General features: G+C 43.5%; 1 protein-coding gene across 1 annotated transcript in view; it reads left to right on the top strand.

The window, feature by feature from the left end:
- Positions 1–27,607, top strand: part of AKAP9 (A-kinase anchoring protein 9) — a 142,780-nt gene that overhangs the window by 12,460 nt on the left and 102,713 nt on the right. The window contains exons 2-5 of the mRNA XM_056857090.1: positions 10,797–11,051; positions 13,089–13,133; positions 23,124–23,177; positions 23,549–23,719. Coding sequence (XP_056713068.1) covers positions 10,797–11,051; positions 13,089–13,133; positions 23,124–23,177; positions 23,549–23,719 — 525 coding nt within the window. The remainder of the gene's footprint in view (positions 1–10,796; positions 11,052–13,088; positions 13,134–23,123; positions 23,178–23,548; positions 23,720–27,607) is intronic.

Raw genomic sequence — 27,607 nt, 5'->3', positions numbered from 1 at the left:
TCTTTGGTGTTATTTTCAGTGGGATGTGTCCCCCCCCCTTTTTGCCCTTTCTCCTTGAAAGCCAGGAGGGCAGCTGGACACCATTTTCCGTATGCATACCTGTTCAGCATTTCACATCAGGTGCTTATAAGTCCGGGAATAAAGATCATGGGCTGAGACATCATTTTTTAAAAAAACAACAACAATTGGCCTGATGAAGAGTTTTGGAGAACTTGAACGCTTGAGCACTGTTTTTTGTAATTTTAACTGGCCCTGATAAAAGATGTTACACCTTTCTTGTTTTTTGGATTTTGCTTTGGACCAATGTGGCAGTGTGCTGCTGCTTCAATGAAACTGTTGAAATCCTCTTAATTCCGCCTTGTAGCAAGCAAACACACTCATGCTATGTTTTGTAGGCTAGGTTAATCCAGATTATGTTTACTTACTGATTTATTTATCTGTCTAATTTCGTATGATTGTTTGGTTATGGAGAAAGATGTGCCACTTACAGCGCAAGTCTGTGCAGAATTACTCTAGTCTAAACCCACTGACTTCAGCTGGTTTAGAATGGAATAACTGTCTAAAATTGCACTGTTTGTCTCATACTTGCATACCCCAAATCTTCGCTCAAGATTTAACTAATTAGATCAACCAAGAGTTTTTTAAATGTGGATTTTAAAATGATCTCTGGTTGATGACATAAAATAAATAACATGTGTTACTGATTCAGGCTGTATGCATTAGATCTCCCAAAGAAGGAATCTCTTCAGACATTCTATGTATCATTGTATTGAGATGCTGTATTTTCAAGCGTGGAGGAACCGAACTTGCAAACCCCTGTTTCTGCCCATGCGGGAGTGAGAAAGCTACTCATATCCTAGATCTTTTGCCCAGTGGGACATCCCTCTCTATATTTCCAGAGTTACTCTGGTTCTCCTTTGGTACTGTCACTACCAGCTCGTCACCTGTGTTACAAGGATTAGCACCCAGGAACCCTCTGCCACTGCCTCCTAAAGGAGCAGCTCAGCCTTTTCATCTTGCTCTCACTTTTTGTATTTGCCATTGAGGGGGGCGGTGCTCTTACTTACCGTATATACTCGCGTATAAGCCGAGTTTTTCAGCCCAAAAAAAGGGCTGAAAAAGCCGAACTCGGCTTATACGCGGGTCAATATGGTAGGAGAGGGGAGGGGGGAGGAGGGAAGAGGGAGGAGGGAGGGGGGAACTTACCTCCATCACCGCCGCCGCCGGGCCCAGGCGCCTTCCTCCGACCGGCAGGGGCCTTCCTGCCCAGGCAGGAGGCCCCCGCCGGCCGCGCCGCCGCCGCCCGCGCGCGCTCCTCCGGCCGGGGGGGGCCTTCCCCGCCCAGGCAGGAGGCCCCCGCCGGCCGCGCCGCCGCAGCCCACGCGCCTGGGCGCTTCGGCTGGCCGGTAGGGACCTTCCCACCCAGGCAGGAGGCCCCCGCCGGCCACGCCGACGCCGCCCACGCGCCTGGGCGCTTCGACTGGCCGGCAGGGACCTTCCCGCCCAGACAGGAGGCCGCCGCCGCCCGCGCCGCCGCCGCCCATGCGCCTGGGCGCTTCGGCTGGCCGGCAGGGACCTTCCCGCCCAGACAGGAGGCCCCCGCCGGCCGCGCCGCCGCCGCCCATGCGCCTGGACGCGTTCCTTTGGCCGGGGGGGGGGCCTTCCCGCCCAGGCAGGAGGCCCCCACCGGCCGCGCCGCCGCCGCCCACGCGCCTGGGCGCGTTCCTCTGGCCGGGGGGGCCCTTCCCGCCCAGGCAGGAGGCCCCCGCCGGCCGCGCCACCGCCGCCCACGCGCCTTGGCGCTTCGGCTGGCCGGCAGGGACCTTCCCGCCCAGGCAGGAGGCCCCCGCCGGCCACGCCGCCGCCCGCGCGCCTGGGCGCGTTCCTCCGGCCGGTGGGGGCCTCCTGCCAGCCCAGGAAGGCCGCGCCGCCGCCGCCGCCACCGCTTCGCCGCCTTTCCAGATAAGGGGCTCTTCCCCCTCCCCCCTTGAATGGCACTGGGGGTGGGGTGGGGTGGGGTGGGGCGGGAGGGCCTGGGAAGCCGGCGGGAGGGCGACCTGGGGCAGGGCCCTGCGCTCTAAAATGGCGGCCGCCATTTTAGAGCGCAGCATTGCCGGTAAAGGGAATTTCTTATTGACCCTCGGCTTATACGCGGGTCAATAAGAAATTCCCTTTTCTGGCCTCAAATTTGGGAGGTCGGCTTATACTCGGGTCGGCTTATACCCGAGTATATACGGTATGCACGTGAAAGGATCAAGCGCTGCCTACTCCCCTCCATTCTCTGGGTATGCGTTATAGAAGATGGTGTAGCAGGATCACAGAGATCAGACCACCCCCATTCAAAATGTTTAGAAATGTTAATAAGAAAATAAAACCTCACACATCATATGTGAACACAGTAGACTGAAAAAGGACAAAAGAAAAAGGCCTTAAAATTGCAATTATCTGATCCCAACTTTTACATACTCTAAATTGTGGGAAATTAGGATAGGCTACTGATTCTTGGAGTGGCACACATTTAGAAATCATCTGTTACATTATTCCAGAGGCTTGGGGCTTCTCTGTGGTTTCAGCAACATATTCTCAAGATGGAGTCTAGGTTAACATGGAGACTGCTTAGAGAGGCCTGGAGTAAAGGGGAGACTGAGTTAATCCCTCGTGGCGAATGGCTGTTTAAGAGAGCTTCTTCCTCATGCCTAGGAGTTTTATCAACTCTTTCAGCCCATCCCATGGAGAAGTTCATTTTCTTCCTGTTTGAAAGAAGGGCCCTTCTTCACTCTGGCCTCCTACAGCTTTATAGCCAAGGTGGAACCTGGCTACCATCCTCCTTACTGGGGCCATTTATATTTCTGTGGCACTGAATGCTAAGGAGGTGAGAAGATAAACATATTTAACAACTCGGCTGCTCTAGCTATTAAGAGAATAGCAGTGCAACCCTAAGCAGTTCTACTCTAAGGGCATTAACTTCAATAGACTTAGATGGGTTGAACTTGGTTTAGGATTGCACCGTAAATGAGTTTTTAAATTATTGTTGAAATCAGAATTTATCTTAGCTTATGGGTCATATTTTGTTAATTACAGCAGTTACCTTGCAGGAATGGTTACACATGATAGGACTATTAATGATTATAACTTAAGTTGATTTATGATGTTGAGAATCGGAGATACATTCATCTTGTATCAGCTGTACAGTCGTGATTGTTATGCATAACTAGTAAGACTGAATGGCAAGTTAAACAAAGGGCCTGAACTGATCACCCTTTGCATTTTTTCCATTCCCTGCAATGCCTGCAGCTCTATGTGTGGGCATTTCTTGTTGCTGGCTTTCTCTTTTCAGCACCTCTTCATCAAGCGGAGAGATACACCTTATGGGATGGCTGCATGTGCATAATGCTGATTGCATAGCTCTCGTTGGAATGGGATCAAATACTTTGTTGTTCTGTTAAATACATGTGAAATATTTATTATATAATCTAAAGCAGTGGTTCCCAAACTCTTCAGGCCACCCCCCTCCTTGGTTCCACAAACTCAACCCCAGCGCCCCCTACCCTATAAAAAGCATTATTAAAGATAGGGGTTTGCATGACTCACTAAAGAAGATAATAACAATACAATTTCAAAACAGTAACAAATAATTGCACATCTATTCAAAATCAAATTAAAACTTTTTAGTTGAAATTTATCCAACAGAACTGATGAACTTGATCCAGTCTTACCAGCTCTTCAAAGACTGGAAAAAAATTCTGATAGTTTCCACAGAATTTGCCAGCATGGTGCCATAGTTTGATCTATTGTAAATCAGTGAACAACACAGTTGAAGGGCTCCACCTCTAGTGTACCCCTGCTGCCCTCTTGCCTCTTAGTGCCCCCCTTGGTAATCCCACTGCCACTCAGGGGGTGGTACTGCCCACTTTGGGAAACACTGATCTAAAACAACCAATTCCCAACCTTGTTTGTCATGCTGTTGAAGGGGTATTTGTGAAAACAATACAGAATCCAGTAGGAATGGGAACTGGAAGGAGCTGGAGAAGAAGATAAACTAAAGTGGGGGATGATAGAAGGAAAGTGGTAGGAGCAAAGGGTATTCTTCCTCCATCTCAGCATGTGATGTTTTGTGGGAAGAGTTTGAATACATCCAGGAGTTTTATTAATAAATCATACACTTTGATTCATGTCTTTGTATTTTGCTGTCCTGTCTTGCTTTACTCTTGAGGTATGTTTTTGAATCATTTGGTTTACAGTGAAAAGATATAATCAGTGCCACACTGGTATTGCTTTTGGAAACTGTATACTACTCAGGCAGAGTTTCAAAGTAGATAACTGTCTAGCAGATGAGTAATTGACTGGTCTTGCCAACTGGACTCGCACCTGTTCCTGACAGCAGACATGAAGTGAAATAATTACCGAAGCTGTGCAAGGATTGCCAGTAATTTTTGTGTGTGACAAGAGGTTGGATACTTAGTGGTAGCCTGTGCTTCTGATTAACCTCATGTGTGCCAGAATCTCTGCATGGTTGGTGGATTGACAAGTTACTTTATCTATATTACCAAAATATTGGCTCAGCGCATTGCAGACACCATTAATATTTAGCCATGGAAATATCAGATAGCCCTATCCCAAACCCTGATGCATCACCATTGCAGTGCTGGTAACACTACTCTATGTCTTGCGCTCACTCCACAGGGAAGGAAGATTGCAAAGATAGTAATGAATAAAGATATACTGTAGCTGCAGAGAGCAAGTGCACTTCAAAGGTATGGGTATGGTGCTTATGCAGGCTCTGCATCTCCTCCATCTATTTTGGGGAGATTGAGCCAATCCTTATCACCCTTTTGAGGGAGTTGCTGCTGCTTCTTCATGGGGCTCAGATCCTGCAAGGCAAAAGACCTCATAGGTGTTTGGCTAGTATTAGCAAAGGGTAGAAGTGGCAAGGGAGGGAAGGAAGGCATTATGGTATAGTCTGATCTCGTCAGATCTCAGACGCTAAGCAAGGCCAGCCCTGGTTAGTATTTGGATGGGAGACCACCATGCAGAGGAAGGCACTGGTAAACCATCTCTGATAGTCTGTTACCTTTAAAACCCCATAAGGGGTCGCCATAAGTCGGCTGCGACTTGACCACACTTTACACACACACAGGTGGCAAAGGGTCTTGGTGGCAGTCACCAAGGAGTGTAGTTATGCTTCCTCTGTCTCCAGTTGCAGGGGAAGGAGTTGTCATGGCATGGCATTGTGCTGACTGTGAGATTAAGTTCCAGCATATTTATTTATTTGTGCCTCTCCCCCTCCCTTTACACTGCACATTCTTACTGCTAGCAGTTGTTGAAGAAGGCAAGGTTATTCACGCAATGCAAAGAGTCAGTACATCAGGGGCATGGGGGAAACAGTTGCCATAGTCACAGTTTGAGACAAGAACTCCCTCTTCCTTGCTTACCTCACCTGTGTGGAATACATTGGGCTTCACCTCATTTAGAGGACTTCAAGGCTTCCCTTTGGTATTTGTGTCTGAGGTGGAGAAGTTGTAATAGCAGTATGCAAACAACAATGTCTTTGCAAAGCTCCCATTTTGAGCAAAACGGCCTTTCTCTGGGGTTTCCAGAGATGGGGCTAAGAAAGCCCATGCCACGTATTTGATCATCTGAGGTACAGGGGGTCTTCCTGGCTGGGATACGGATAGTGAAGGGCTACAATTGGATGCAGATTTAGTTGGTATGGAGCTGGAGCTTGAGGGTGGGGTGAGAGGCTATATCGAGGGAACTTGTTTTCTTCAAAGCTACATCAGGTTTCTTGCTGGCGTAACATTAGGCAAGTGGAGGAGATGTGACCAGGGGTGCTCTACCATGACACACTCCTGACGATGCCCAGTTTTATATGCTGGTATTACACTGGCCAGATGTTTATGTGGTGCTGCTGCAGCTTGAAAATACAGGATACACTGGCATAGGGCTTACTTACCATCCTAAATCCTTCTAGAGACGGAGTTTAAAATTGCACTGTTAATCTAGTTGTTGTTGGTACATGCTGTGATCTGTTTGTTTTTTTCTGAAGCATGTTTGTTATGTTTGAGGTATACAAATCATTGGTTATTAATGCTTAATCAAAATGATTAGTTCAGAAGAGAAGTTGCTGGGTGCTGTTTTATTAACTGCACTGCATTAAAATTATTTTTATAACCTTAAAAAAAGAAAGGGACTGAAATGCATATAATGGGTCTTGCTGGGTTTGTTTCTGACATTAGTCAATGTAGTAATGTTTGTATTTTTTATTTGGCTTTTTAAAAACATTATTTTTTCTCCTGCAGTTCGCAGGAGCTGTTGGGAGCTAGGGTTGGGAGATTTCTTGCCTCCAGTGGGAACCAAATAAGACTATTGATGGGGGGTCATTAGGGTTGCCAGGTCCCTCTTTGCCACCTGCAGGAGGTTTTTGGGGCAGAGCCTGAGGAGGGCAGGGTTTGGGGATGGACTTCAATGTCCAATTGCCAAAGCGGCCATTTTCTCCAGGTTAACTGATCTCTATTGGCTGGAGATCAGTTGTAATAGTAGGAGATCTCCAGCTAGTACCTGGAGGTTAAGCAACCAAAATAAACACCTCTGCACCAGTACCAAAGGTAAGAAAGTTAGTGCAGGAGAGCCTGGCAAAAAACAACTGACAGAACTAGTGATATAACAAGGTGTATTAAGTGCACTACAAAACAACAATAAGGACTAACAAGGCTATGTACAAAACATATACGAATTCTTTTCAATAGTCCACAAAGGTACAAATATCCAAAGGATGCTATGTTGGTGATGCAGTAAGAACTTTCATCATATGGTGAATAGGAAGACGATCGTTTCTTTTTCTTCTTCAGTTCCGTTCCTGTATATAAAAATTACTTAAATATAGCACATTCCTTAATTTATGGGAAAAGTTAACATAGAAAATAAATATTACTTACAGTTAGAATTTTCAATACATGCACAAAAGCACATCCAAGTTCGATTCCTTTCTCCCATAGGGATGAGAAAACAACTATGTAAACTCCAAGTAATCTATTTCTAATACAGGATACATCATATCAGATACATAGTTGCACAGACTATTTAACCTGAATACTGAGGTTTTAGTTTAGAAAAAACAACTCATAACGCCTGGTCTCCCGGAGCAGGGATCACTTGCTTCTCTCTCTCTCTCTCTCTCTCTCTCTCTCTCTCTCTCTCTCTCTCTCTCTCTCTCTCTCTCTCTCTCTCCCTCTCTCCCTCTCTCTCCCTCTCTCTCCCTCTCTCTCCCCCTCTCCCTCTCTCCCCCTCTCCCTCTCTCCCCCTCTCTCCCTCTCTCCCTCTCTCTCCCTCTCCCTCCCTCTCCCTCCCTCTCTCTCCCTCTCCCTCCCTCCCTCCCTCTCCCTCCCTCTCCCTCCCTCCCTCTCCCTCCCTCTCCCTCCCTCTCCCTCTCCCTCTCTCTCCCTCTCCCTCTCTCTCCCTCTCCCTCCCTCTCCCTCTCCCTCTCCCTCCCTCTCCCTCCCTCCCCCCTGGGGGCCAGGTCTACCAGCCCGGATGACCTGGCCGCCAGCGGATGGCTTTTCCCAGGGGCCAGGTCTACCAGCTTGGATGACCTGGCCTCCCGGAGCAGGATGGGGGGGGGGCTTTCAACCGAGCGGTTCAGGGAAGGGGGGGAGCGGTTCAACGGGGAGTCCAGGGAAGGGGAGAGCTTTGAACCGCTCCGGTTAAGGGAAGGGGGGAGCGGATGGCTTTTCCTGGCTGGCTGGCTGGCTGGCTGGCTGTTGATTCTCCCTCCCCTCCTTAGCTCACCTCTGCCTCTCAAAGATGCCCCGGCTGCGGGCTTCCGACGGCCGCCCCGGCGCAGAGCTGGACAAGAGGCAGCCAAAGCAGGCGCCGGAGCGGAGAGAGGGCCATCGCCCAGCCGGCGCCGCTTTGCCAGCCCGGCCGAGTTGCAGGCTCCCCTCCTCCTCCCCATCCAGCTGGGATGGCTGAGCACGTCCCGTCGGGGACAGGAGGCAGGCAGCGGGTGGAGGGAGAGGACCTCTCCCTGCCGCCTCTCCCGCCTCCTTCTGCAATCTCTTTTGAAAAGTTGCTTTTTCTCTTTGGGGAAAGAGCTCTTCCTGGCGGGGAGTCCAGGGAAGGGGAGCTGGGCAGCGGGGAGTCCAGGGAAGGGGAAGGCTTTGAACCGCTCCGCGCTACCTGCAGGCAGCGCGGAGCAGTTCAAAGCCCTTGCCACCCAGCTGCTCAACTTACCCGCGCGTGCCGGCAGAGAGGGCTCGGCGTGCCGGAAGTGGCACGCGTGCCATGGGTTCGCCAACACGGTTCTAGGTTGACTGTTCCCAAGCAGGGTAAAGCAAGTAATTAACAGGCTGCAGACTCATGGAAATAAATAAACTACAGGTGGCGTATGCGGACTCTTAAAGGGACATGTTCAAATAAAGCAAGATAAGTCATTATCCACGTTCAATCCAAAAGGTTCCAGAGATTGGAATAAATGAATAAAATAAGCTTCTTTTTGTCTGAGAAGGCGTTCTTTGTTTCTTTTGTCAAATAATTTACCCTTTAAACGCCAAATCACAAAGAAACGAAGATCGTTCTCATTATGGCGTGATTTTAGAAAATGCTCCACGGGCACTGAACAAATGCCCGCCCTTATTCTGGATCTGTGTTCCAGAATACGCCACCTGTAGCTTATTTATCCTGCAGTACCTGCAGGTTGGCAACCCTAGGGGTCATGGAGAACAAAAAATACGAGCTGCAAACCTCTCTATATGATCCCAAGGACTTCTGTTCTACTTCTTTGGATTCTCAAATTGCCATGCTGATTCTGTATTTAATTGGAAAATTATTGAGCCTTTGTAGGATATTTTAATATGGAACATATGTATTGTACACTTGGAATTTCACAATTTCTCATGAAAAAGTTTAGAATATTGTGTTTACTCAGCCAAGAAAACTTTTTTTCCTGAGAATCCAAAATAAAAGGTTGCATCTGTCTAAAATGTCATTGTTACTTTAATGTGTTTCTTTACTAAAGATAATATTACACATTAAAAAAATATGGGTATGTAAGTGGGAAGATTTACAGCCTTAAGCAGTTGTTGGATGTCAGTATTGGCTGTGTAAAAGGCTAAGGGAGCCGAAAGCCATTCTTTCCTTCGTTAAGAAGATCAGTCTCTTGAGCTTTCAGTTGCTTACCTGAGCTTGGTGGGGTTAACAACAAATTAACAGGAAGGATAATTAGGAGATCTCCAGTCCTGTGAGGTGCCTTTTGTTGTTGTTTGTAGAATATTAATGAAATATTTAGGCTTTCCTACATTTATACTAAATTTGTAAATGCTTGCTAATGTAGAGTAAAAAAGCCTTCGTTAATTGGGTAAGCTAATTAAGGAGGCAAAGAAGAGCAGCAGGAAAGAAGCGCTAAATATGCTGGTGAACATTTTTGGCTCAGCAAATCTCAAGGTCCTTCTGTGTGAGTGGAGCAGAGACCATATGCCGGCGTGTCAGCAGTCTCGTCAAGGGCCAGAGACTGGAGTCTCCTGCTGGGGAAACGGAAAGTCTGTACTTGAAGAAGGACAAAAGTAGCTCACTGTGCTGTATGGTGTGGCCGATTTGCAAATATAGTAGCCCCTCTGGTGGCATTTCTGCTAGTTTGAAGTTGGCTGATAAAGAGAAGAAAAAAACACTCGTATTCCATCCTACAGCAAGAGAGATCCTTTTTTTTTGGGGTGAAAAGTGAATCCTTTTCAAGTCATCTTGGTATTAATGAGGAGCTTGAATGGAGGCCTGGCTTTCTGGACTGGTGAATATCATGAGCGCACTATTATTGTATTGTATGAGCAGATAATATTGACTTTTGGCATCTGTTTTCCAAAAGGCATGGTATTTTTATTTTGGTATTTATAACATGGGTCAGTGCTTGAGTCTGAATTTATTTTGTACATTATAAGGAAACATGGTTATTTAGATGGTGATTAACCTTTCAAAGGAATAAAATCAAGATGATAAACACTGGATGGTATTCCAACGTTTAATCAAGTAGTAGATCTGTAATTTTCTTCAAGGAATCTATATTCACTTTCTGCTAAGAAAAATATATTGTGCTGGTGTAGTTGTGAAAATCCATTTGTATCTCATTAAAAGTGATAAGCTGTGTGAAAGGCATTGACTTACAGTATTTGAATAGCTTATGGTTAATTGGTTTTCAGCTGTTCTTTGTCTGGCTCACCTGCGACTTTTGTTCATAGGCATGTTTTGCTACAAGGTAGGGTGTTTGATAATTTGCCTGCTGTTATACATTTATGGAATTTACTTCTGTGCAGAAGACATTATTTAGAGATAATTTCATTGCTTTAACTTTATGAACTCTTTAATACATTGTTCAACTTTGTACCAGGTGAAATACTTTTCGTAATACTTTAGTGTGATGCTTAATAAGTAGTAAGATGAGGGCAGAGAAATCAAAAATAGGTAAATATTAGATCATAGTTTGTGAACTAAATATATGCTTTTAAGATGCGAGTTTCTTTGTGATCTCTTTCAAAGTAGGTAAGACACTGGTTAAGTATAACATTTGAATGCACCACCTGATAATGCTACATATTGAAGTACTGATCATATTACATGTGGCTATGTGACATTATTTTCATATTGAACTGTATCCAGGGATATTTAAAGTGTAGGACAGTAACCTCCAGCTTAGTTTTCATCAGCGGTTACTCTGAAGGTTTATGCAGCACAGTCTATAAACCCTAATAATTAGTGTCATTTTCAATAAAGAGCGAAACTTTCACCCTAACAGGATTTTCTTTTATATACAGCTTGCTCAATTTAGACAAAGGAAAGCACACTCTGATGGACAGAATGCAGCGAAGAAGCAGAAGAAAAAGAAAAAAGTCTCAAACACCAAAGATGAAGAAGTGGTACAAGAAGGTCTAGATATTGATCAATCACAAGGTGAAGATATCTATACACACAGCTGTGAAAGAGGAGCAGCTGCTACACCTGACTTTGCTATAGTGAGGACTTTGCACAGTGGTGAAATGATCAAACATGATCAAACACATACCACAGAAGTAAGTATTTCTGACTTGGGAGAAATTTTCTGTTTGTTACCTTAGATTTCCAACTGGGATTTAAGAATCTCACACTATCTTCTACAATAATTATCAGTGATAAAACTTTACATTTGCATGTCTTCTGTTTTTATAATTTTTTTCACTTCTTTATGGTAATTCATTAAATTCATGGATTGGGACTGTAGCATGCGAGAGGAGCTTCAGCCTTGCCACCCTACCCCATTTTCCCAGCCAAAAATTGATTTAGGTATTTATTGTTTACCCTGTTTACAACTTATATGTAGCCATCAGAATATCAGGCAAAAAGTGGCCTTCTGGAGCCATTTCAGGTCAGAAAAACAGTCCCTTTTTCTTGCATACTGTGGTCCTGATGCAAATTAGGCCCGCACACCCATGGTAATTAAATCCCCAATTGCAACCTCCCAGAACACATCTGTACAATGTCCATGTGAGCTTTGTAACATCTGAATTGGCCCTTACTGTCTAACTGTCTAAAAGTTGAGTAGTATATGCGCAGGGCCAATTAGACAGGGGGCCAGGAGGGTTAACGTAAGAGATGAAGAAGACTAAACTATATGTATCAAAAGCTCGACAACCATCAGAAATTTCACTAAAAATATCACATTCACTTAATGTAAATGTGATAGTAATGTACCTTGATAAACCTTTAAAACTTTAAAAAATAGTACAGGTAATTAAGGATAAAGGTCTCAGAGTAATACTGAATCCTACAATTCTACTGCCAAACTTGTGTAATCATATACTTAACATCTTTTAAAATGCTATATATAGGGAAAGGCAGTACTTCAGGAAAGCGATAATAGTATCAGTGTCCTCATCTATTCGTACAGAATTATGAGTTGACTTCAGAGAATTCTTCTGTGCACTGGTTTGGGAATAAGCAAATACGCTAATGTCTCAAGGTCCCAAAAGAATTAGAGATGTGCAGTAGATCATGCCAGGAGGTTGGATTTGAAAATGGATGTGAAACCAAAGATCTTTGAGAATAGGAAATGTATCACAGTCTGTGGTGTGTGGACTTTGAAAAGATCTCATCCAAAAAAACAACAACAGGCAGAATATGCCCCAAGGACTGGGATTCAAAAAATAAAATAAAAAAATGGGTACATCTAATGATTTGGGCATGCTTAGCTCAATGTTCTTGTTTCTTGAATAGATGCTTCCCCTCCAATGCCATATCAGAAAATGCTTTTTAAAAGTCCCTTAGCATGTGGCATGGGGAAGGAGGCTGGTACTTGAGAAACATAATCTCAGATCCTCTTTGAACGTACAGAACTAATTGTGTGACGCTTTGGTCAATAGGATTGTTGAATGCGGATTGTTGAATGCTTTGGTCAACAAATGCTTTGTTGAATGCGGATGCCAAATTTATTCCCATATTAATTGAAATCTGTGACTAAACAACAAATTCACACTGTGTGGGTGTGCATAAAATATAACCCCCCCCAAATGTATAGGCTGCGATTAGGTACGGTCTCTGAAATATAATCGGTGTCTTGATGTTTAACATACATTTTTAAAGGGCATATGGTTAATATTCAGAAAAAAATAAGTTCCCAAACTATCATTGGAACAATCAGTTGAACCCACACAATAGTTAATGGCCATAACTGTTACAATCAGAGTTTACATCATGTATTCTCCATAGGGAAGGGCTAATGCACTGTAAACCCAATTGTCTTAACACCTGCTGTCTCTGCCCTTAATTTTGGTTCAGCACAATTTTCTAGGTTCTCTTAGAATAGATGACTTATTACCTCTTGGGGTACTGAATGTTGTCTTTCTTGGTTTACTACAGAGAGTCACCAGCTTTCAGTTGGATTTGTCAGGGAGCAGAAGTATAAAGGCTTGGGGGAGAATGGTTGTTTTTGTAGAATATTGTGGATAATTTAATTATTCTCACCCATTTCAAAACGTTTTACAAAACTATTTCAATAAAGCAAATTTGGTTTATTTGAAATCTGTTACAGCTGTATGTTTTTTTTTTGTCCTTTTATTTTTATCTTCTTTTAGTTGGAAACTGAGATTTCCACTACAGCTGATGATTATAGCTCAGAGGTAAGTCAGGAATTATATTCTATATAAATCAGTTGGTGCAATGATTTTATTAATGGACGTTCTGATTTAAAGTCAAAAAGTTATTTCAAAATGATTGTATTTTAACCCTGTGTTGTATATGATTCGCCAGTATTTGCTGCCTAGTTGCAGACTTATTCGTCCCATTTTGCTGCCCAAAATGATACCAGCAGTATGTGAAATAAGTAGTTAAAGCCCTGTGGAAACATATTAAGGAAGAGGCTTTATGAAAGTATGTAATAACTCTTGCCTACAAATGCCTCTTTTTAGTTCATTTCACTTTTTAAAGTTCTGGCTATGAAATGATGTTGAATGTGTATTGATATTTGTAGCAGATTAATTTTATCTTATTCACCTACCTTGCAGTTCTTTTATAACAGTAAAACATATTTTTTTTAAAGAAAACATTAGCTGAGGAAATACTCGGCAGGTCCAGGGCTGCAACATGGTGGGTAATACTTGCAAACTTATTCTGCACCTTTGTGCTCAGCTGCACATGAATTTGAGTTAAGTGAATCTTGCCCCTTAAACAGGCCTGGTAGAGACATAACATGCTGTGGACTTTCTCTTTCTCTGTCTCACTCTCTCCCTCCCCAGTTCTACATGAATATCCCCTTTCCTTCTCTTGTCAGTGTCAGTCACTATGTAGGTTACCTCTTCACCAGTTCTCCAGGTTCCTTTGGTATCTCAAATGGGGTGGATATAATGAATGTATGCTGTGTAAATGTCTTTAACATTTTACTAGATGATTTGGTTAAATAGCAAATTAATAAAATCCTTCATTTGACAGCCCTGACAATTCTAACTTCTGTCTTGATCCAGTTCACTTCTTATACATACTGAAATGCACTTATTTAATGTGATCCACACAGGCAGGATTTGCCTGAGGCAATGGGGCAGCTCTACTGTCAAAGAGATTTTATCTTGTCTCTTTAGTGGCAGTGGCATAGATTCTGTGCCCCCGATACTTGCTTGAAGAAGCTCCAGGCAAACACCACATTTGGTAGACTGCTGTTGTATACCAAAACCGAGAAGAGTGTATTTTGTCAGAGATTACTCACAGCATTGTAACATTTATTCACTCAGTGATGGTTATGATTGAATAGTGGTTATGAGTCAGAGATAATTGCTGAGATTTACAGAGGAAGTTCTTGCCTTGTTAAAGGGTTTCTGCCTCTACTCTGCATTCTCTTCCACGTCCCATGCCTAACTCCAATGTGACAGTTCTATAAAGAGTCACAGAAGGTTATGCTTAACTACTGGTGGCTACACATATGTCTTTTACAACTGATCGGGTTAGGTCCAGAGGTGCTCTTCACTGAGGGAGGATTCTTCCATTCACTGAAGGTACTCCCTTCTTTAGAAAAATTTATTTCGCGGACATAAAATTCTTCCACATTAGGAAAGGATACCTTTGAGTCCAACCCATGGAAACTGAATAAATGGCTAGATTTTTGTAGCAATGAAAAAAGCCACATATGTATCTATTAGGTATGTAGGATTTCAAGTTACATTAAATAAGCTTATAGTATATGCATCTATAATGGAAGAATAAACGCGTAGTAGTAATGAGTTAGAAAAAGTGACCACGGCCTCAGTTTTCAGTGTCTTAGCCCAAATCAGTGAATTGTACTTACAGCCAGATAACCTTTTTGCTTACGGAAAGAAAGAATCCAGAACTGTAAGCCATTCCATAGCTGATAGAAGGTCAGACCAGCTGTGTGGATTGTAGTAGATACTTGTCAAACTTAATGCAAGCATTTGCATGCCCTACATGAAAAGAAAAACTAATCCCTCCAAATTAATGAATCAACAGAAAAGTATTTTTGATTCTGCAGCGCAACATTTATTTATTTGTTTGTTTGTTTGTTTATTTTACTAGTCTTATATCCCGCCCTCCCCAGCAAAGCTGGGTTCATGGGGAGGGGCCGTGTCTCAGTGGTAGAGAATCTGCTTGGCATGCAGAAGGTTCAATTTCAGGCATCTCCAGTTAAAAGGATCAAGCAGTAGGTGATATGATGTCTCACCCTGAGACTCTGGAGAGCTGCTGCTGGTCTGACTAGGCAATACTGTCCTTGATGACTCAATGGCCTGATTTGGTACAAGGCAGTGTCATGAGTTCATGTATGTGTTCAACGTGTGGAATGTATTTTAATTTATGTTTTTGCTTAAATCTCCTAAGCTACATGTTCGAAAGTGGCGTCTTGCCACATGACATAATCAGTGATTAAAAATAACAAACTGTTCGGCTGTAAATTCAATTTAAGCAATAAACAAATTTAAAGGGAAATAAATATTTGCTACAAACATCACCCAAAAGTAAAACTTCCACCCACAGCTGACAGTATTAAAACTTTATTCTGAGTTTACTGAAATTAGTAATGAATGTTTTTTGTTTTTAAGTCAGGGCTCATGTGCATGACCAAGTTACTCATGTGATAGTCTTAGTGAGTTTCCCAGGGGAATAAATTTGGAGAGTAGGTGCTAAGTAAACTTAGTGCCAAATTGTCAAAAATTCAGTGGAACAAGTTACTGTATTAAAATGGTAATAGACTTCCACAGTGTTTTTTAAGGATTTTATTACACATTTAATACATATCCTTGAACTTGAAATGTAACACTGACCCCTTCTGGCAATAGCTTTATGCTTTAACATGTTTTGGATATACATCCTGCTTACTAAATCAATATAAAGGGTTATGTATTTCAGGTATGTTTACCTTAAACATTAAGTTGCATATGAATCTATAAAAGCATGTAGATATAGATTGGAAGTTAAAAATTTGGACTGATGCAGAGGTAATATTTAAGGATAGTTTGGGAACTGAGAGTGAGCTGTGAGATCAAATACACCGGGAACATAAAATGGACCTGTGGGTTAGTATCAAGTAGGCATGGGAGAGGGAATATATGTATAAAAGTGAGATACTTGTTGTGCTTCGTACCTTGAAAGGTTTTTCTGAATTGGAATCAGCACATATCGTACCTGGGTTCCCAACCTTTTCGAGCCTGTGAGTGCCGTTGGAATTCTGACGCAAGGTTGTGGCCGCAACCACAAAATGGCTGCCACAGAGCAAACCCCAGTGCAGTGGAGAAGGGGATTGTTCTAAAAATGCACTGGAAAGGAGGAGTGAGAGACAATAAAATCAACATTGTGGTAGCAACTGCTACTGAAACAGTGTTATTTTAATCTGCTCAGCCAATGGATCTCCAGTGGGCAGTCAGAAACCTTGCTGGACAGGAATCCCATCTGGCCCCACCACTTTCTAAAAACACTTCGTGGGCACCAGGAAAGATGTTGGTGGGCAGCATGGCTCCCCGGTTACCACATTGGGGACCTCGATATTGATATATCTTGTCCATTATTTATTGACTCAGTATGTTTTTCTTGTATGTTTTTCTTGTGCTTTTTACTGCAAAGAGGACATGTTGAAGTACCAAAGGCTTTGTAGAGATAGTAATACGATAACAAATGTTCTGGCAGAGAGATTAACGGTTGGGGATAGGTATCCTGGTTTTGATTTCAGATTGTATTAAATTTCTGTGAATCAAATGTATGGAGTGTTCCCACTCTGAAGGAAAGGTCATCTTGGAGCTTTGGGTGTTTCTCGTCCCATTGCTTGGAGAGGCAGGACTTAATCTAAAACTACTTCCTGTCTCGGGGTGAGGAACGCCCACACTTCCAGTTATTCTCCTGCCTTTGCGGAGAGAGGACGTTCCAGCCTTAGCTGTGACTTAGAATTTCTTGAAATAGCTCGAATTCCTCCGTTTTTTCTTCCCAACTGTTCCCTACCCTTCCCTTCCTCACGTCTTGTGTTTGTATTTTGTGTGTGCCCCGGCCGGATTCTAGCGGCTCCGCTGACTTGATTCGCAAGAGGGAAGGCACAGAGAGAGGGAGACGAGCCAAGATGGCCGCCCCCACATTACCTCCGGAGGAGGTGGAAGTCCTCTCGGATAACGACCTCGATGCAGCCCTGAGCAAGCAGACCAGGGCAATTCCCACTGTTAGCCGTCCCGACGGTCTTTCAGATCGGGAAACTGGAGAACCCCCACGGCGCCATTAAGGATGACAAAAAGGGCGGGAAACGAACAGCGCGTAGGCGCCATGCAAAGCAGAGTGCCACCTCGGTCTCTAAGGCCCCTGCCGGCTCCTCTGCATCCTGCAAGCGATTGTTGAAGACATCAAAGGGTAAAGTACCCCCACCCTCACCCGAGAGTGGGGCCCCCAAACCGTGCCCATTAACTGAAGAGAGGGTAAACGACTTAATTCAGTCCACCTTTGAGAGCCATATCCAGGAGCTGCAAGCTCTGGTAATTTCAGCCCAACAGGGAGGGAGAATGCAAGGGGAGTCCCATAGCTCCGAATCATCCTCCCAATCCTCTTCCTCGCCTGAACCCTCCCTGGAGGAACCAGGGTGCAGCAATCCCACTAAACAATGGCTCACTAAGGCTGAATTAAAAGCTAGTTCCACTAGGAATGTTAAGCCCACTGGCGAGGACGATGAGGCTTCTCTCGACCAGGGATCCTCAGCCGATGATCTAGAGGAGGGAGAATTCATATCCGATGAAGAGCTCCCCGTCACCCATGAACAGCAACCCAGGCTGTTTAATAATGAGGACTACCAGTCCCTTCTAGCCAAGGCCCTATTTGCCCTAGATTTGTTGAGTGAACCCAAGCGTGCAGAGGAACCTCAATCCAAGATTAAGCACAGGGGATCTAAGGATTACTTTCCTCAGGGAGAATCCCACCTGCTCAAGGTGCCCCTCCCGGTACATTTTGAGAATCTAATTAGGGCAGAGTGGGACAAGCCACTCCATAACAAGCAGTTTTCAGGCGCAGCAAAGAAATTATACGACATGGCACCCTATGCCATGAGCATGCTAGAACTCCCAGTAGTGGATGCTCCAGTCACCGCTCTCTAAACCTCTGATTTCTTCACTGAAGATGGAGGCGGGTTCATAAAGGACATGCTGGATAGAAAAATGGAATTTCTTTCAAGAAAGGTCCATGAGGCCTCGGTCTTGGCTATACAAGCGAACACAACCACAGCTCTCATAGCCCGGGCCACCAATGTTTGGACAAAAAAGCTTATTAAGCTTCTTCCCACAGCTGACAAAAGAGTAGCAGAGGGTCTTTCGAGAGTTCTGCAGGCATCGTCCTTCATGGCAGATGCCTCTCTTGATGCACTTCTATTCGCATCTAGAGCTATAGCTTCTAATACGGCCATCCGCCGAGCCCTCTGGTTGAGACCATGGCAGGTAGAATGTAGGTCCAAAGCCATCCTACTAGCCCATCCATTTAAAGGTGGCAAGTTATTTGGTGAGAGGTTGGACAAGATGCTGGCTGACACCAAAGATAAAAATAAATACATGCTCAGAAACCAAAAGAAGGATTCTAGACAGAACCAGTTCCTTCACACCTTCCGTTCATCCCACACTGCCAAGATTCAGACAGGATCAAAGGCGCTCCTCATGGCCATCTCAGCGGGGTTCCTTTCGTAGATTCAATAAATTTGGCCGTCCACCCCCAACCCAGTCCTTTAAAGGGGACAGGTTTGACAAATTTGACAAGTTCCCCAAAGGAAACAAACAGTAAACCAACTAATTGCATAGTGGGGGGAAGACTCCAACACTTCCTCCCACAGTGGATCAATTCCCAAGCGGATGCTTGGGTGCTCCAATCCATTCAATCAGGCTATCAAATAGAATTTTGCACAGCCCCTCCAAACCGATTCCTTCTGTCGCCTTTCTACCGCACACCAGCAAAACACAAAAGAACCTTGAAGGCCATTTCACATCTCGCTGAAATTGGGGCCATAGAGGAGGTACCAACCATGGAGAGATTCACTGGAGTTTACTCCATCTTATTTACTGTCCCCAAGTTTAATGGAGACTGGCGAGCGATCTTAGACCTTAAGTTTTTGAACCACTTCGTTGTCAAAAAACGTTTTCGTATGGAGACCCTCAGATCCATCCTTGAAGCTCTCAGTCCTGATACACACATGACATCAATTGACCTCACTGAGGCATACTTACATGTACCCATCCACATTACACACAGACGCTTCCTTAGGTTCTGTTACATGGGCTTACACATGCAATTCAAAGCATTGTCCTTCAGTCTTGATTCTGCCCCACGGTTTTTTTCTAAGATCCTCGTTAGCGTAGTAGCCTCACTCAGAAAGGAGGGGATTCATTTACACCCCTACCTTGATGATTTGCTGATTTGTGCCCCCTCCGCTTACTTAGCAGTTAAGCATACAGACCGAGTGGTTCAGTCTCTAGAAAGCCATGGATATCTTATCAACAGAACTAAGAGTTCGCTACAGCCAACACAATGCATTTGTCATTTGGGAGCCATCATAGATTCCAAGCTAAATCGAGTATCTCTCCCTCAGGACAAGGCAACCAAGTTAGCCACCTCAGCCTCAAAAACAGCGAAGAGCCAGCGGCATCGTCTCATGCCTCTTGCACAACTCCTTGGTTCGATGATTTCTTGCATCGGCTTGGGACCCTGGATTCGATTCCATTCCAGGCCTCTCCAAAACGCCCTGCAACCGTTCCAGCTTCTGATTTCCCACAAGATCGACAAGAGCCTCTCTCTCAGCGCAGAAGTCAGATCCAGCCTGTCCTGGTGGACCAACATTTCAAATCTCACAAAAGGATAGCTTTACATACACGAAGCACCCATTCAGGTGTTCACTGACTCCAGCCTCGAAGGATGGGGGGCCACAGTTCTGGACTCCTTCACCCAGGGAACATGGAGAGTCTTGGAATCCAAGATGCATATCAACCTCCTGGAACTGAGAGCCATCCGCCTGGCTCTCCTCAAATTCCAACATATATTGCAGAATCATCATGTGCTCATCCACACAGACAACGTGGCCTCCAAGGCCTATATCAACAAACAGGGCTGATCAAGATCAAACAACCTGAACAAAGAGGCCACCTTCATCCTATCGTGGGCTGAAAAGCACCTCCTCTCCTTGCGAGCGGAACACATTCGAGGCATCTTCAACTTGGAAGCAGATTGGTTGAGCCGCCAATCAATTCAGGAGGCGGAGTGATCCCTGGAGCCTCAGATCTTCCAAGCAATAACCGACATTTTTGGGAGCCTGGATGTCGACCTCTTTGCCACCGCCCAGAACCGACAAGTTCACCGGTTTTTCTCCAGTTTCTTCCACCCAGAGGCAGAAAAAGTGGATGCCCTTCTTGCTCCATGGCTACGCGGCCTCATGTACGCCTTTCCACCTCTTCCCACCTTACCGAAGGTAATACGGAAGATCGGTTCAGAACGGGCGGAGATCATCCTGATAGCCCATACTGGCCCCGCCGTCCGTGGTTTCCAGCCTTGTTGCAGATGTCTATCCGTCCACCATGGCACCTACCAACGATTCCGAACCTACTGAAACAGGGACCAGTGTTTCACCCGGACCCAGGTTGGTTTCAGCTGACCGCCTGGAGATTGAAAGGACTAGGCTTCTAGATCTCGGACTCTCCCGGGACGTGACTTCCACCATCCTACAAGCCAGACTTCCCTCCACCAAGAGAATATATAATTATACTTGAAAGACATATGTTAGATGGTGCAATCGGAAATCCACCGATCCCACTTCTCTCACCCTTCCACATTTTCTAGAGTTCCTTCAGGATGGAGTACGGCAAAACCTAAGGGCGTCCACCCTCAGAAAACAGGTTGCGGCTATCGCATCAGTATGTCCCACGCTAGACGGGATCCCTCTAGCCTCACATCCTCAGGTGAAAGCCTTCCTAAAAGGAGTGGATCAATCCACACACCCCATTGTGTACCGTTTTCCCACCTGGAGACTCAACACGGTCCTGATGGCATTGACCAAGACACCATTTGAACCTCTGAGGGAGGTCTCACTGTGACTCCTCAGGATGAAAACTCTGTTTTTGACGGCCATTACGTCAGCCAGACGGGTGTCAGAATTAGCGGCCCTTTCCATTCGCAAAGATCTGTGCGTATTCCATAAGGACAGAGTGGTCCTACGAATGGACCCATCTTTCAATCCCAAAGTCCGGTCATGATTTCACCAGACACAAGAGATTAATTTACCTTCCTTCTGCCCGAATCCAACCAATCCCAAAGAACGTGCCTGGCACACCCTGGACCTACGCAGGGCTCTGAGTATCTACATTTCAAGAACAGCATCCATCAGGAAGATGGAGTTCCTCTTCATTTCAATAACAGCACCCAACAAAGGGATGCCATTGTCCCGACAGACGATCAGTTCGATCATCCGAGGTTGCATTAGGGAAGCCTACATATCCAGTGCCATTCCACCACCTTCAGGCATCACAGCACATTCTTTAAGAAGTGCTGCTGCCTCGGCAGCATTTTTTAAACAAGCTTCCACAGAGGAAATATGCAGGGCGGCCACTTGGTCCAACCCTTCCACCTTTATTAGGCACTACCGCATCAACACCTTAGCCTCTGCAGAAGCGGCTTTTGGTAGGTGTGTTTTGCAACACGTGGTGGAAGATGAGTTTTCAGATTCCCACCCAAAATGACAGCTCTTGGACATCCCAAAGCTCCAAGATGACCTTCCTTCAGAGCGGGAAAGGTACATTGTTTACTCACCGAGAAGGTCCTTTCCGCTCTGAAGTAGAAGGTCATCTTGCCCACCAGGAGATGTAACTCATCTTCTAGGATGGCTATACGTTCCTTAGCCATTTACATTAGGTTAAACACGACATTGTTTACATTCCTACATTCACAGTGTTTACACAACCTAGTTGTCTCATTGCAGTTGTTGGTTAGTTTTTAGGCTACGTTTTCCTGTTTACCTGTTACCTGTCTCTCCTGAGCTCTTAGTAGAAAACTGGAAGTGTGGGCGTTCCTTGCCCCGACACAGGAAGTAGTTTTAGATTAAGTCCTGCCTCTCCAAGCAATGGGACAAGAAACACCCAAAGCTCCAAATGACCTTCTACTTCAGAGCGGAAAGGACCTTCTCGGTGAGTAAACAATGTACCTTTTTGTGAACGGTTAACTTTGTTGTATTATTTATACTAGTTTTATTTGATCAGCTCTCGTTTATGGTTTCTGGGCTATGCTGTTAAGCAACAGATTGCAAACATACAAGAGGGTACTTGAGTGTTCACAGAGGAATTCCTGTATTTCAATAGCACTGAACTCCTCAGCATCAGTTTCCATATTTTGGGAACCACTTTTGTTGGGGAGGGTAGAGCAAGATCTTTTTCTGCAGACCTTCTCACCTTCCCCTCTTGCGCTTTAAATGCCTCCTTCTCTTTCTGTTTTGCTGAGAAATATGAAGGAAGAGGATGAATCAGAGTGCATAAAGGGAGACAGGAGAAGGAGGATTGGAGGAAGAGTGTGACCCCAGGGTTTGATTGGGTGCTGTGTTTGAACTAGGTCTGTTTTTGTGGCCTTTTAACCCTGGTTTACTTAGGTAATATTTTGATCACCTTCACTTTGATAATTATGAAGGCTATAGTATAATCCCTTAGCACTAATCAGCACAGATGCACGAACAACATAATAGTAACTTGTACTGGGCTTCTAGTAACTTTTTGCTAGTAAAATATCTGTCTTTTTAGCAGATGGACTTAGAGGAAACCTTTGATCACCTTCTGATGCCCTATACTGAAATTATCTTGGGACAATATAATATTGATGTCATTGGCATATGGGTTTACCTAGTCATGATGTCATCTTTTAAATGCAAAGGTTCTGCATTGCACGTTGCTCTGTAAACCTAAATAACAGATAATTATATGGGTTGCTTATCCAAAATCTCTCTCCCCCCACCCCTTTGCTTTGGTGTTTTGCGGCAGTCTTCATTGTTATGCCTAACTGTCCAAAGAGCTGTTAACTGACAGAACTATGACTCTGCATAAATCAAGCAAAAATTAAAATGTAATTAGATGAAAACTAGAAACTAAGTTAACTATTAAGTTGTAATGCATCTAGCAATTGTTTTTATACAGGTAAATGGTTGCAGTTTTTTGACGAGAACAGAGGTACCTGCAGACTTTATCAGGGTATTGTATTGAACATTAAATCATGGCGCTGAATACTAAAACTCTAAATGGTTTGTGTTGGGAAATATCAGAAGTACTAACAGTTTCTCTTTTGCTTGCATGTCATACAAGTTTACTAGCATACACAGTCTCTACATGTATGCTGTCACTTCTTTAACATTAAGGGAGACAAAATTCTGTTTGAAATTGCGACTTGCAGTAGGACTGTGTTGTCAATGCGCTTGACAAGCAAATTATACTAACAAAGCAGGTTTCCATAGCGATGTACTAAAGTGTTATCTCATACGACAAGAATGAAATGGTTTTGAGTATCCTCATGTTGCATGAACCCTATAAAGTGGTAGACTGTTAAGGAACTTGGATTGGTTTAGGAAGAAGAATTTGGATTTGGAGAGAATTATTCTGAGCTTGGGATGCAGCATTCTCTGACACGACGGGAGATGATGGAGAATGAATTGGCTGGAAAACAACAAGAGATTGAAGAGTTAAACAGAGAGCTAGAAGAAATGAGGGCAGCATATGGTACAGAAGGATTGCAACAGGTATAATTACCTTATGCTGCTTTCTGCATGCTTCATAATAACACAGGCGATCCTTCATGGTTGCCTGGAATGGTTAAAAGATAATTTTGAATATGTGGGAGGAGAACTTTCGTTCATGACATTTGTCCATTTTGCTTTTCATGAAAATCCCATTTGTCTACCTCTTTTTCATCCTTTTCAGTTCAGTGTTTGATTTCTGCATTTGGCAGTAGTAGTGATGGCAATAGTAACACCTGTCCTCTGTTCAGGAGGCTCACAGTTGTTTTGGAAAATAGCCTGTTTCTTCTCAGTTAGGTGCACTGTGTCGGGAACACTTTTCTTTTTTTAAAAAAATTTTTTTATTGGTTTTTATAATAGAAATTTTCCATAATAACTAAGAACATATACAAAGAGAGAGAAAAAATAAAGGAAATTTCTTTGACTTCCCCATCACCTCTGTCCGCCTCTTAATAAAGTATTTTATCCCAACGTAATATAGTCTGATCTTAATTATTCTTAAACTCATTTAAATTTCATTTAAATTTCATATAACATACTCTATTAATATAGATGGTTATAATTCTTAATATTAATAGTGTCATCTAGATCAGATTAAAAGGTATTCTTCCATTTTTCCCAGTTTTAATTCATATTCACAATATTTCATGCACGCCTCCCATTCCCCCATAAATCAAACATTGTCTTTTTGATTTAAAGTAGCTGTAAGTTTTGCCATTTCCACCAGTTCAAACATTTTCATAATCCAGTCTTTTTTCCCAGGAATATCTGCCCCTTTCCATTTAGCTGCATAGAGCAGTCTTGCAGCTGTTGTAGCGTAAATCAAAAAGTTTCTTTGTGTTGACAGGTCATCAGGTATCATACTTAGTAGCATCATTTCTGGTATTTTGGGTATATTTTTTTGTAGTATCAGTCTTAATTCATTATAAATCATATCCCAAAAATCCTTGGCTTTGTCACAGGTCCACCACATATGGTAGAAAGAACCAACTTCCTTGTTACATTTCCAACATTTAGGGGACGTCATTTTGTAAATCCTTGCAATCTTCTTAGGTGTTAAATGCCATCTATACATCATTTTATAAATATTTTCTCGAACTGACTGCGCATTTATTCCTTTCAGGTCTTTCGACCATAGTCTTTCCCATTTATTTAAAATAATATCATGTCCCACATTTTGAGCCCAATCAATCATTGTTGGTTTAATTGTCTCCTGCTCACAATATATTGTTAAAAGAAGATTATACATTTTAGAAATCAGTTGAGTGTCATTGTCTAATATCTTATGAAAGAGCGATTTTTCTTTAGAGAATCCATTTTTCATATCTTGTGCAAAGACTGATTTAATCTGACAGTATTGAAGCCATTGTAAATCATCTTTAAGTAACTGAAAGTCTTTTAGTGAGCATTTTTTCCCATTCCAGTTAATTAATTCCTGGTAAGTAATAAATTTGTCCGGTCTAAGTGGGCGTAATGTCAGCATTTCTTGGGATGATATCCACATCGGTGTTGCTGGTTCAAAAATATGTTTATATCTCATCCAAGTACGAAATAAGGCGGATCTGATTATATGGTTACGAAATGATGCATGTATCTTGATTTTATCGTACCATAAATAGCCATGCCATCCACTTATATTGTTAAAACCTTCAAGATCTAACAAACGCACATTGGATAAGTCCCTCCAGTCTTTTAGCCATGTTACAGCTGCCGCTTCAGCGTAGAGTTGAAAATTAGGTAGTGCTAAACCTCCTCTAACTTTAAGATCCACCAAATATTTATAAGCAATCCTCGGTTTTTTCCCTTGCCAGATGAAGTTTAAAATGTCTTTCCTCCAGGTATCAAAGTATTTGACATGTGATATTATAGGTAAATTTTGGAATAAGAAGAGTATCCTTGGTAAAATGTTCATTTGGACTGTTGATATACGTCCCAATAATGACAACTTTTTATTTGACCAAATGATCATATCAGTTTTTATTTTACTCCATAGTTTAAGATAATTGTTGTTTATCAATTCTTTATTCTTCACAGAGATCCAGATACCCAAGTATTTGACTTTGTTAACTTTCTCCCAACCTGTATATGAAGTAAATTCCTGCTGCTGTGTTTCTGGTAGATTCTTAAATATTGTCTTTGTCTTTTCTTGATTGACTTTAAATCCCGATATTCTTCCAAAGTCGTCCAGAGTCTCCAATAATATCTTCATTGATTGTGTTGGGTTTTCTAAAATTAACAAGAGGTCATCCGCGAATGCTCTCAATTTGAATTCATGTTTTTTAATTTTTAATCCGCGAATGTCCTCCATGCTCCTTAGCTTACAACATAATGATTCCAACACCAACAAAAATAATAATGGAGATAGGGGGCAACCTTGTCTAGTTCCTTTCTTGATTGAACAATTGTCTGACATCGATGTGACGGGAACACTTTTCCACAGCTTGTTTTCCTGATTGAGCTACCGGCAGAATTGAATTACTAGTCTTAAGACTGTGTGTGCCTGATTTTATTTATGAATTTATCCAAGGTGACTAATTAAAATGGCTTCAATAGGAAATGGAAGCCTGAGGACTGGCACTTCACTCTAGTATAGGAAATTAATACTGATGTGGTTTCACTAAGGCTGATAGATTGAGGGGCTCCCTTTGTACTTTGGGAGGACAGTGTCTGGACAGTAGTTTTGAAGGGGGTAGATGTGTGTGTGGTGGCTTCCATATGGGAATTTTGCCCCATGTGGCTAGCAGGATACCTTCTTGGGGGGGGGCGCTTCCACATGATATCATGCTCTTTCTGAACATGTCTTGTGCTTCCAGGGCTTTTCCTTTTAAGTTGGAACAAAGGGAAAACTTCCTTAACTCCAGCTCAAAAGGAGGAATGGCAGGGTGGCAGCAGGATGGCTGCCAGAAGAGTCTCCATATGAAATTTCTGCCTGTATGCAACCCAGAAGGGGGGGGCAGAGTTTAGCTGTACAATGGTAGAGTTAAGCCCCCCTCCAGCCCTTCAATGAGCTTTTTAGCTAGTTTGTTTTGTTCCTAGCTGCGATGTAGTGTCTCTTGAGCCATGGCTCAGCTGTGATGAAGGAATAAGATGCTCCACAAAAGTCCTTGCAGGTTTCCGCTTGTATATTCTAATAGTCAAGTTGGCCAAATCTGAGGATACTTAAATCCGATGACAGGAGCTGTGAGCAGACAAGACTGATCTGTCTACAAACTTGAAAAACACCACAGGTTTGCAGAAAAATCTGAAATTTAAACAAACAAACAAACATGGGGAGATATTGTCGAAGGCTTTCACGGTCAGATTTCATTGGTTCTTGTAGGTTATCCGGGCTATGTAACCGTGGTCTTGGAATTTTCTTTCCTGACGTTTCGCCAGCAGCTGTGGCAGGCATCTTCAGAGGAGTAACACTGAAGGACAGTGGGGAGGTTTAAAAAAAAAAACCAACATGATAAAAGAAGCACCTGTAGCTTTAAGAAACGGAAGCCCTCATTGGCTGTTACATTCTAGGCTTGCATTTTGTCAGTAAAAGACAAAGGGAGAGGGCAGAGCCCTTTTCAGAACTGTTTTGGCCTTTGAGGGAGGATTTATCAGGGCCAGGCCTGTCAGCAGCCACTGGGTGACTTGACACCACCTGACTTTCATGACTCACCTAGGCCTGGCTGCTTTCTACTGTTCAACAGCAGCCACCCTATAAAAGCCAGTGTTGTATAGTGGTTAGAGCATTGGGAGTTTGGGAGACCCAAGTTAAAATCACCAGTCTGCCATGGAAGCTCATTGGGTGATGTTGTGTCAGTCACATACTTACAACCTAACCTACCTCACAGGGCTGTCATGAGGATAAAAAGTAGGAGAGGAAAATTATATAAGTTGCTTTAGTTTTCACTGTGGAGG

This window comes from Euleptes europaea, chromosome 11 (genome assembly GCF_029931775.1).
Source record: "Euleptes europaea isolate rEulEur1 chromosome 11, rEulEur1.hap1, whole genome shotgun sequence".
NCBI lineage: Eukaryota > Metazoa > Chordata > Lepidosauria > Squamata > Sphaerodactylidae > Euleptes > Euleptes europaea.
This window is presented reverse-complemented; position numbering and strand designations above follow the sequence as displayed.